Here is an 11359-nt window from a genome sequence, read left to right as displayed (position 1 = left end):
GGCGAGATCACTATTTCGCCGTTGTTTCCCTCATTTTGCTGCTGGCCTGCTACATCTCTTCAGCTACTGGTATCTTAACTTTGTTACGATGAGGATGATATTTTCCTATCCAAAGTAGGAAGGATGCCTGGAATCACTTTCAGGCCCTTGACATAAAATCACAGGCATGGGTTGAGTCTCTCCAACTCCCACATTACACCAAGAGCTCGTCCTGCGAGGCCTCACCGCCTGTACCGAGAGCCGCGGACACCCGACCCCGCGCTCTCCGTCCTTGCGGCGGTGCCGCAGATCCCGGGGCGGCGGGTCCGGAGCGCTCCCCGGGCCGGGCGGGTCCGGAGCGCTCCCCGGGCCGGGCGGGTCCGGAGCGCTCCCCGGGCCGGGCGGGTCCGCAGCGCTCCCGCACCGCCCCGCGCCGGGCGGAGCTGCGGCCGCGCCGCCCCTTCCCTACGCGGCCCGGCGGAGGCGGGGATGTGAGTACGGCCGCGGGCACGGGGACGGGGCTGGGCACGGGGACAGGGACAGGGACAGGGACAGGGACAGGGACGGGGGGGCCCGGCCGGCCCGGCCGCGGGGCCCGCGGAGCCGCAGGGCCGGGCCGGGGCTGCGGCAGCGGCAGCGCCTGAGCCCCCGCGGGCCCGGCCCCGCGCCCGAGGCCCGCCCGGCCGGCCGGGAGCGGCCCTGCCGGGGGAGGGATGTCCCGCTGGGAGCACGAGGAGCCCCTGGAAGCGGCGTGTTCCTCCGGGAGCAGGGCCGACCCCGGGGAAGGGACCAGTGCCCGCAGCCCCTGCGGCGCCGAGGCCGCGCTGCCGGGCCCGGCGGGGGCTCCGCACCTGCCCCACAGGTGTGTGGTGGGCCCAGGGCACAGGGGGCACAGCACCTGCCCCCAGGTGTGTGGTGGGCCCAGGGCACAGCACCTGCCCCCGAGTTGTGTCTGTACCTGGCTGGGGGCTCAGGGGGCTCCGCACCTGCCCCACAGGTGTGTGGTGGGCCCAGGGCCCAGGGGGCACAGCACCTGTCCCCCAGGTGTGTCCGTACCTGGGCTGGGGGCTGAGGGGGTACAGCACCTGTCCCCCAGGTGTGTCTGTACCCAGACTGAGGGCACAGCAGGCACAGCACCTGCCCCCAGGTGTGTCTGTACCTGGCTGGGTGAGGGCACGGCCCAGAGCCCAGCTCTGTGTGTGGGCGCTGTGTGGGCAGGCTCTGCTGAAAAACCGCCTTTGTCCTCAGGCTTGGTTTGGTTTGTTTATAACTGGGTTTTAAAAGGGCGGTTTTGAGCATATTTATGCTGGAAATAAGGGGGTTTCTGTGTCTATTGTTCACCTGACAAAAGGCTCTTGTGTCTTGCTCAGTGCGTTGTGGAGCCTTTTGAAAACTTCAGCTAAGTTTCGGGGAGCAAGAGAGCTCTCGGCGTGACTCGGTGACGGGGGTTTGGGGCACAGGAGGAGCCCACAGGTGGTGGAATAGGCTGAGTGTGAGCACAGAATCCCCCTCGCCTGCTGACCCACTTGTGCACACAAGTGTCTACCAAATAATTGGTGATTGTGTTTGTAACTACACAGCATTGCCTGTTCACTGATGGGATGGGAAGGAGGGCTTGCTGTCTCTCCAGCTGGGAAAGGAGAAGATTGTTGGGAAAATACAATAATTTGGAGGAGGAATGAAGGAGGATAGTGGTTAAGGGATATAGGCAGGAGATCTGGACTTAAAAGTGTGTCCTGTGGTTCTGTGCTATGCAGATACAAACCCAAGCCTCTTATTGTGCTCATCTGGTCACAAGATAATCTGTTGCTTCTGGGAAAGGATCCTAGAAATCTTTCCAAGCTTGTGTCATGTGTAGGAGCAACATGGTTTGGTTTCTTCAGTTGTGTTTTGATAGACACTTTAAAACGTGAGACCTGTGTTGAAAGTTATGTTGGCTGTGGACTGGATGCACCTTTGAAGGTAGAGGTGCTGGTTGGTGCACTTGAAAAGACAAGGGGAGAGAACCAAATCTGTCCATTATTTAAGTTCTGCAGTGAACTTCATATGCATAATTCATTAGTGTACATTTTTCAGCCATCAGTTGTTCTATTTTCCCCGCTACTGCTTAGTTCAAGAGTTTAACTCCCTGACCCTAAAGAGCTGTTGCAACCAAGCGTTGCCTTCACTGACTGTTGGAAAAAGCATTTTCAGGAATAATTCCCAATGTAAAGTTGGTATTGACAAGGACTCTCATTTATAATTTGGGGTAAAACTAGGGTAACTAATTTCTAATGGTGATGAGTTTGTTTCTGTGCTTGTCAAGGCCCCACAGGACGGAGCTGTACGAGGACCCCCCGTCAGGATGTTGGCCTATCGTGTATTCTCCAGACTACAACATCACCTTCATGGGACTTGAGAAACTGCACCCCTTCGATGCAGGGAAATGGGGAAAAGTAATCAATTTCTTGAAAGGTAAAATTAGAAGGTGCCTCTCAGACCAACGTTTGCATAAAAGCTGAAGAAAATTCTGTGATTAGTGCAGAGTCATGTTGATAACTGCCAACATAATAGAGACTGTATTTCTTCATTGCTCTTTGTGTAGATTTAAGCTACCTTCTTTAATCATATTTGGAGTGCTTTAGTATTTTTATATAGTTGCAGACTTAAGTCTTAATAAGTGAAATCAATTGTAGGATTTTTGAGGTGGGTTGGATGTCATTGTTGAAGATTTTGTCTATGAAGTATTTAAGAGACTAATTTGTAATGTGAGAGCAAACATCCTACACTAGGGCTTTTTAATACAAAGGTTTGAATCACAGTCCTTAGGAAATGTATTTTCTAGCCTGCTCCATTGAATAAACCCACAGTTTTGGGTTCAGCTCAGTCATGGTGTCTGTGCAGAGAGAAACTCGTGAAATGTGCCTGGAGATTGAAGCTCATCAAATGATTTGCTCTCCCCAGAGGCAGGAATAATACTGGTCAGAGTAACTAGTTTGGTTCATTTGAGCCAGGCCCAGGGCTTTACAAGGCTGTGAGTAAAAAGGAGGAAGAAGAAATGTGAGCACAGCCATGTCTTAGACCATCCTAAAATAGTTCCGGTCTTTATACTTGGAATGAAGGCATGAAGTGAGCAGAATTTCATTGCTTGGCCTTTACAAGAAAAGTTCCTGTGGGATGTTTGAGAATTGTTTCCACCTCTGAAGTGAGCACCAGGATCTTGGCTTTCAGCCCAGCCGAGTGAGGTAGATATAGCTTAGCATACAGTGTTTTGATACTTGGCTGATTTTTACTGAATCACTCTTTCTTTCAATTCTAGGTGAGTGTCTGAGAGCAGTATTTCTTTTAAGTTTCCTCTGGAGGACAGCTCTGTTTGCAGCTCCAGTTTGTCCTTACTTTTGAAGCCCAAGCCTGGCTCTCAGTCAGAACACAGACTTGAGTTCAGAATCAGGGAAAGGAAAATCCTTCCTGCGTGAGCTGCAATCTTACAAACAGCTGGGCTTACCACACCTGAGCTGCAGTTTGGGAGTGCAGTGAGTGGCTTCCTATGGCCTCTTGCTACTCTTGCTTTACACCTGGTGTAGCAAGATCTGGGACATTCCTTTGGCTTGTGAAACTACAGGTGTTAATGATGGTTTGCTGCAGGTGTAACTCAGTCGTTCAGCTTGGACTGCTGTCAAATGGCACTGCTCAGGCTGAGAGAGAACTGCACTTTGTGTAAATCCACTCTTTAGCAACCTCATCCTATTGCTCTGATAGTGTTCAGTGTTTGGAAAGAGCTTTGAGGTGCCTCTGGTGATGGGCAGAGCGTTTTATGAAGCTTCTCATTATTGCTGTTTAAACCAACTGGAAGATACAGGCAGAAATTCATTAAGGAAATACAAATCTAAGAAGCAGGGATAGGGTCAGGGCCTATAGAATCTTGGCATCTCTTCATTTAAAGTGCAAGCTTGCTCACCAAGTGTAAAAAATAAAAAAAAAGGCTTTTTCTCTTGTCAAGACAAAGATTGTCCCAAAGCCAGGCCTTTATGTGGTCCTAATAACTCCTTCAACTGATAATCCTGTGCAGTTCAGGGTTGTCCTTCCCTCTTTAGGCTGCCTTGTATTCATTTAACTGAGGTTAAGTGAATTCTAACGCACGCTTAGTAGCTGAGTTTTGGCTTTCTCCTCTAACAACCTGAAATAATTAAGTCTTGGGCTCCATGGCAGTTCTCTTAATTAATCAGAACCTTTGCCTTTCTGTTCCTTCTCCGTGGAAAGTCTTTTCCTCCAACTCTTATCCACGTGACGTGTCCATTCTGAAGTGTCTCAGTCTTTCACAGAAAATGAGTTTTCCCACTTGTTTTACTGTCCTTGCTTTGAAAGGAGAAAGAAGCCCCAGGGTAGCCCAGGGTGCTGGGTTTGCTCTGGCAAGAGCTGACCTCCCCTGTTCCTATCAGCAAATCAGCAGTGAACAAGTGTTCCCTCCTGGGGAGGGAAGCTGGCAGCAGCTGGGCTCTGTCTGACACCAGGGCATGAATGAAATGTTCCTCAGGCCTCAGTCAGGAGAAACAGAGCCTTGCCAAAACAAATGTAGTTGCAGGTGCTGTGCTTGTATAACACTTCAGAACACAATCTCTCACATTTCCGAGTTGTTTTCTTTCTCCTCCAAGTATAAAATCAAAGATACAGAAGGTTGCAGCCATGCAGCAGTTAAATATCAAAATTTGCCTGGGAAGATGAGCATGATGCCTTATAATTGTTGTTAGCAGTGATCATATGCAAAGTGCCACTGTTCTTCTGCACTGCCTGGCCTTTGAGGTTGGCCCACATCTGAACTTTCAGATGGATGCACTCAAATGTGCTATCTTTGATCACATTCTGAAATCTTGGAGGGATACTTTGTAACTTGCTCTTATAAAACTTTTTAATTTATCTTTTGGTGTTTAAGACAAAAAGCTTGTAGCTGGTCATTGGTATTTCTTGAAATTAGATTGGGGTAGGAGTGTGCCAGAAGTATCCTAATGAAGCTTGTTTGCTTCCATGAACGTCCAAGCAATGATTTTGGTTTAGATTTTGATTTATTATTTTATTCTGCTTTGATTTGGGGAATTAAATACCAGTATAAACTGTGGGATTTCTTAAAGCATGTTAAAAATTGATGAATATTTGATGTTAATAGCACCAAGATTTGCCCAGTGTGCCAAGCCCTAAACTGAGGAGTCTTGTGATGCCGTTGTGTGTGTCCATCCTCTGCCACTACCAGTCTGTTCTTGCAGTTGAAACAAGGAGTTACCATGATCACACTTGCTGTAAACAGTATTTCTCATATACACACTCCCTGAATAACTTACCTGGGTGCATTTGGAGAACTTGCAAATGCTGAGTAACCAGAGTTGTTTCAGCAACAACCAACAGCTGAAGTTGTTCCACCAAAGTCAGAACAGCACCTTTGGCAGGGTGGGGCATGGGGAGTTAAGCCATGGTGTACAATGCCAATTGTTATTTCTCTCCTGTTGCAGAAGAAAAACTAATTGCAGATGACTTGGTTGTACAGGCACGGGAGGCGACTGATGAAGATCTGCTGGTGGTTCACACGAGGCGCTACCTGAATAGATTAAAGGTGCTGTGCTTGTTCCTGTGCTTTTCCAGCAAACTGTCCAGAACTGGTGTCAAAGGCAGTGCATATCCTATAGATTTGTTATAGAATCAACTTTGCAGATGATAAATGGTGTATTTGAACAAGGTTGTTACTGAGGGTACTGGGAGAAAACCATAGAAAGAGTGGCTGCTCACAGTGTACAGGGGTGGAGGGCAAAGGGGGTCTGCCGTGTTATGGAGGTGGCCTGAAATATTTCAGCAAGGTAAAATGGACATAAGGCAAATCTGAATGTTTGAGATGTAATAGTCTCCTTAGAGCCAGGGTTTTGATCCTGAGCAGTGTATGTAAGTTTTGATTTATTCTGGTAAAATACAGTTCTGAAATTGAAAATACGTTAGAAAGCAATTGGGAGGATTTCATTGGGTGTTTCCTAATGCAGGGATGGCTTTATGGAATTTGGGGTTATGTCACATTGACAGAGCATCCATGTTGGGTTTCTGTGGTCAGTTGTTGTGGGGGGAAGTACTGGCTTTGTCCTTGGACACTGCTGGTATTGGTGGAGTGTGGAGAGAGCTGGAAGATCAGTGTAGGAGAATCCGTGTGTGAAGGTTTCCAGTACCAGCTCATATGGGATTGCATATCCACAGGAGATAAAGAATATTCCTTGGATATTTCTATATGAAACATCCATTAGTTAGACTTCAGTGAACTCTAAAACATAAGCATGTGAAATCTCTGCTTCTGCAAACTTCCAGTCATCTGTAGGTGGAATTGGACAGTACGTGAGTGCAAGGTGACATTGCCTTCATTTTGAAATTCTACTTGGAGGGTGCAGAAGGGATTTGTATGAGAAAAGAAATCTTCCATTTCATTATTCAGAAGAAATTATTTTGAGTCACCTATGCTCTTCCACAGTGGAAGAGTCCTTGGATTGCTATTTCTGGAATGTTTTATTTTTCTCAGTGATCTGTTACTTGTGTGAACTTTTTTCCACTCTTACTCTTTCTGAGTTCTCTTCTGCCTCTTCATTCTGTGCTATGAAGTTCCATGCAATTTCATACATCATTAGGTTTGATCTTATTGCAGCTATTCTTGATACTGAACTTTTAATTCCATAGAACCACCCACCTCTTGTTACTGAATCACTCCTTTGAAGAGGGGTGTAATGTGCACGGCTCAGTTTGCAATGCCATAATAATATCTTTAGTGCCTACAGGATGGCTTCACATGAATTGTCTGCATAACTCATGCCTTGGTGGTCAAAACCAGCACTGTTGTGTGCTTCCAGATGGGATTAACTGGATATCAGTCATTGCCCTTTTCCTGAGGGAATATTTCCTGCAGCTGTAGAAATTGGAAGACATTGTTTGAAGACATTGGTCATGCCAGCAAATTCCTGCCAAGCAGTGAAGATAAAAAGTGCTTAGTTGCAAAAGAAAAATAACATGGTTAGACATGAAAAATCCCTGGGTATCCTTTGTATTGCCTTTTCCAAAGTCTACTGTGCTACTTATTTTTAAATCCAGACAAATACCTATAAATGGTATCGTTTCATATTCGATCACCCCTGAAGACTGTGGAAGTGCTTGTCTTTCTTGGAATGCCCAGGTCTCCTAAAATAATGGACCACTGGAGCATTCATTTCAATTTGAGCATGAGTTTGGCAGGAATTACCCTACACTTGCAAGAAGAGGTGGTGGTTGAAGCAGATGAGTCTTTGGTGAAGAGAAGCAAAATGATGGGCACAAGTAGATCTGCCACTGGGAATTAGTTCTGTGCTGGCAGGAAGGTTCTCCCTGTTTCCCTGCTTAGTCCTTACAACTAAGGACTGAGGGGGAATCACCTCAGTTCAGAAGGCCTTAGTTTGGCCTGTTGAACTGAGGTGATTCCCCCTCAGTTATGCCTCTGAGGAAGGTAGGTCTCTAAGGTAATGACTGGACTGTGCATATTTGCTTGCAGTACTTTTCCGCTTACTGCCTTTTTCCACTGTTGGGTGAAATAATGGATTTCCTGCATGTCAGCATTCTGGAATTTTGGAAGATGGTAGGCAATGAGCTTGAAGCCAGTTTCAGACTGTAAAAGTCTCACTTGGGCCATTTTTCTGTAGGAGAAGTTCTGTGATAACTTGTGAGTGAACACTGAAATGTGAATGCTGAGGGTGAAGCGTGTGAGTGCAGTGCAAGATGGGCTTTTCTGAAAGCTGAATCAGCTGATTAGTCAGTTATAAATTTATAACTTAATCTGGTTTATAGATTTGCAAATTGTGTAGGTTTAAAAATCAGAAGTTAATCATGTTCTTAGAAATGCCCCTGTGTAAGGCTGGTGAAGAGCGGGCTGATGGTGCTCAGGTGCTCGTGTGCCTTGGCTCCTGCCCCGCCAGGTGAGTTCCTCTGCCAGGAGCCCAGAGGTACCTGTGGGGGGGGTTGGCAGGTGCCTGGAGGTGGGAGGGCTCTCAGGCAGGAGCAGGATCATGAATTAATCAGTGGTACTTGTGGCTGGTTGAGTTGTTCAGATAAACCAGCACAGAATGTGTCTTGGTGACCCATTAATGAAGTGCTGTTTTGCTGTAAAATGTTAATTTAAAAGGTCATGAAAGGAGATAAATTAATTTGATTCCTTTTACCTAAGTTTTCATGTAAAAATGTGTCAGGTAAGGGTCTGTAGGAATATAAAAACATGTTATTTTAAAGATAATATTTGAATATGTTTGGAGAGAATACCAAACAAGAGTTCCAGTCCCAGGGAACAAGGTGTGACAGGTTTAGTGTCACACCCCTGTGCAAGTGCTGAGGGACATCCTGTGCAGCTAAAGCAGCTGCCAAAGCTCTGAAGGACAAGGCAGCATTTGGTTTCTTCCTTTTAATGTTTCCAGCTCATTGTTTGGGACCAGAGTGGCTGGTTGTTCTCCTTGGGTGCATCCCCTGTGTCATCACTTGTACCAGTGCAGAACCTTGTTCCAGGTGATAACCTTGACTGGAAACCTCTGGGAGAACTGCAACCTTCCTACTGCCCCTTATGATTTTGTCTTGTGTTAATTCAAGCTAAAAACATAACTTTCTCTCACTACTGAAGATGGATCCAGATAACTTTGTCCCAGGGAAGCTTCTAAATATAAATCACGTTTGCTGCTTGGTGTTGGATTTGTAACTCCGTGAATTTTCCCTTGGAGCTGGGACTAGTTCCAGGAACTTATCAAAGATTTAAACACAGTTTAAATTTAGATATTAAAGAACAAAATTGCATAGTTTTTTTTTCTTAATTTGACATGTTGTTGGCTATTTTAAAATGCTGGAATGCAATGAATGCATAACATAAAAGGCAGTACATCAGAGGGTGGGTTTGATCACTGATGATCTGTTTGTATTAATCCAGGAGATCTCAGCATAAAAGCAACTGTTTTAGCTTTACATCTTCTTCATATTAGTTTTTCAGTTTAACTTTGAGTCCTTGAAGACTAATCATTTGAAGACATTTAACCTTACTGTGAAGAGTTTTATAGTTAAGGAATTAAAGATAATAGTAACAATATTTTACAAGTGAAGTCTTACAAGAATATCCTCATTGAATGTATGTGTTATTACAGAGTTTGGGCTTAAGCAAGGGAAATTAAGAACTGTTAAGTTGTGGTTGTTCTGGGATTTTTTGGTTTCATTTTGGTTTTGGGGTTGGTTTTTTTTTTTTTTGGAGGTAACATCTTGGTGTAGGGTTACACTTAGCCACAGTTATTGCTACTGCCCAGTAGTTAATATGGTAGGAGGCATTTATTAATGGAAAATACACCTGGCTAAGGGTTAACCTGACTTCTTTGCTCCTTTTAAGAAAACAAGGAGTTAATTTTTTAAAAATGGAAACTAAATTCATCCATCAAATTATTTATTCAAAATACAGAAAGGTAAGTAATTTTAAAAAATCTTACATTATTAGCAATAAAAATATAGGAAGAGTTAAACTGAGCTGATAACTACAAAGAATAAGTGAAGACATGGTATTGAATAGTTTTTATATATGATTATTATTCTTCCCTGAATCCAGACCAAGTTTTAATTTCTAAGTCACATAATTACATGTCTACAACACTTTACTGTGTCATGGTTTGAGATAGTCCCAAAATCCAATTCCCTAGCTCCATTCCCCCTCCCACATCTCAACCTAATGTGAGATGGGTTTTTCCAGACAAAACACACCAGACTCCAAAGTGGGGGAAAGGGAATATATTACAATGACTGTACAAATAAATACCATATCACATTATACACATGATCACAAACTATCTCTACCATGACATATGTATTTACAATGGATCAGACCTCTTCTCCCCTCCAAATAAAAGTCCAGGAGGGAAAGAAGGACAGATCCCTTCCAGTCTCTGAACAGCAGCATCTTCTGAGGCAGCAGGTTTCTTCTCATCTCATGCAGCAGCTGATAGCTGGCTTTCTGCCAGCACTCCACGAGGGAGGTATTCAAGCTCCCCCGGCCCCATCGCCTCACAACCGAGGGGTCTTCCGTGGTCTTCGTAACCCCAGACAAGGTCGTATCACCACGTCATATCACGAAGACACAGGGGGGTCTTCGTGACGGTCTGGTATCTCTTGCAGGGCCTCTGTGCCCTGTCTCTCAGGCTGCCACCGTGGCAGCAGTGCGAGGGGGGAGAAGCCAAGGTCAACCCCCCGCATTCCATCTGGCCGTCCCGGCCCAGCTCCAGGACTCTGCATGTCTTCTCAGCTCCTCTCTCTCCGGGAGTCCAGTCATCTTCTTTTCTCAGAGGGATCTCAAAGGAGTTTTGGGGATCTGGTATCAGTCTTACCCCCAAGAACTCTGTAGCTCTCAGCTGCTGGCTCTCCTTTCTTCAACTCTCCTTCCAGGAGTCTCCTCTGCAGTGCTGCATGTTGCTTCTGCTGCTCCTCCAGTTCAGGTCCTTATCTCTGGCTCTCTGCCACCGTTTCTCTGGTCAGCGTCGGCTGCTGCTCTGTGCCCATGGAGAAAACATCTCCCGGCATAACTACAGGCACCTAGCCCAGCTTTATGCTGTTCCAGGTCCCTGCAGCCCCCAGCCAGGGGCTGAGAGGGGGCCAGAGGGCCCAAGGGGCTCAGAGCCCCTTCCTCGTGGCTCTACAACATGGCCACCTCTCCTACAACAACCAAACTACAACTCTCCTTTTCCGGTCTGGTTGTGATATGTTTACATTTCTGCAGGAGCGCCCATTGGGCAGAACTTCAAAACTTCCAGGGGTTTCCACCCCTTGGGGTCTACCACTTCTCTTAGCCTCTGGGGAAAACAAGGTTCAAACCACTACATACTGGAAAATCAGTAATTTTTTAGAATCCCAGCATAGTTTGGGCTGGAAGGGACCTCAAAGCCCATCCAGTTCCACCCCCTGCCATGGGCAGGGACACCTTCCATAGGCCAGGTTGCTCCAAGCCCCATCCAACCTGGCTTTGGGCACTTCCAGGGAAGTAACTTGATGGCTGAGTGAGAGGAAATGTCTCCCAGAAAAAATAGTAACTGATATTATTCTGATATATGCAATCATGATACATTAACATGAAAAATACTGATTAAAAAAAAAAGGGAACTGATGTATGAAGGCTGGTGTTATGGAAGCCACTGACAGCCTGGAAAATGTAATTAATGTATTCCTCAGCTCTCCTAATTTTTTATTTTTACAGCATGAAAAAGTGCACAATTACATGAACCCAATTCCTGTTGATTCCTTTTTTGAGTCTGTACATGGCCGTTCTGGGAATTTATTGTGAGAAATGTTGGAAAACAACAGTAGCACACTGAAGAAAAAGGCACAAAGCATTGCACAGTTTGAGGCA

General features: G+C 45.9%; 1 protein-coding gene across 2 annotated transcripts in view; it reads left to right on the top strand.

Moving 5' to 3' along the window:
- Positions 1–398: 398 nt before the first annotated feature.
- HDAC11 (histone deacetylase 11) overlaps positions 399–11359 on the top strand; it is a 30088-nt gene continuing 19127 nt past the window's right edge. The window contains exons 1-3 of one of the 2 annotated variants that reach the window (XM_027748509.2): positions 399–470; positions 2285–2433; positions 5460–5560. In XM_027748509.2, coding sequence (XP_027604310.1) covers positions 469–470; positions 2285–2433; positions 5460–5560 — 252 coding nt within the window. In that variant the 5' untranslated portion in view covers positions 399–468. Of the gene's footprint in view, positions 471–739; positions 842–2284; positions 2434–5459; positions 5561–11359 lie in introns of those variants that run through there. The other variant, XM_039384592.1, reaches the window with a different exon arrangement.

Source organism: Pipra filicauda, unplaced genomic scaffold (genome assembly GCF_003945595.2).
Source record: "Pipra filicauda isolate LSUMZ 115617 unplaced genomic scaffold, ASM394559v2 scaffold360_size730234_pilon, whole genome shotgun sequence".
Taxonomy (NCBI): Eukaryota; Metazoa; Chordata; class Aves; order Passeriformes; family Pipridae; genus Pipra; species Pipra filicauda.
The sequence above is the reverse complement of the archived record's forward strand: the minus strand, read 5'-3'. Positions and strand labels throughout refer to the sequence as shown.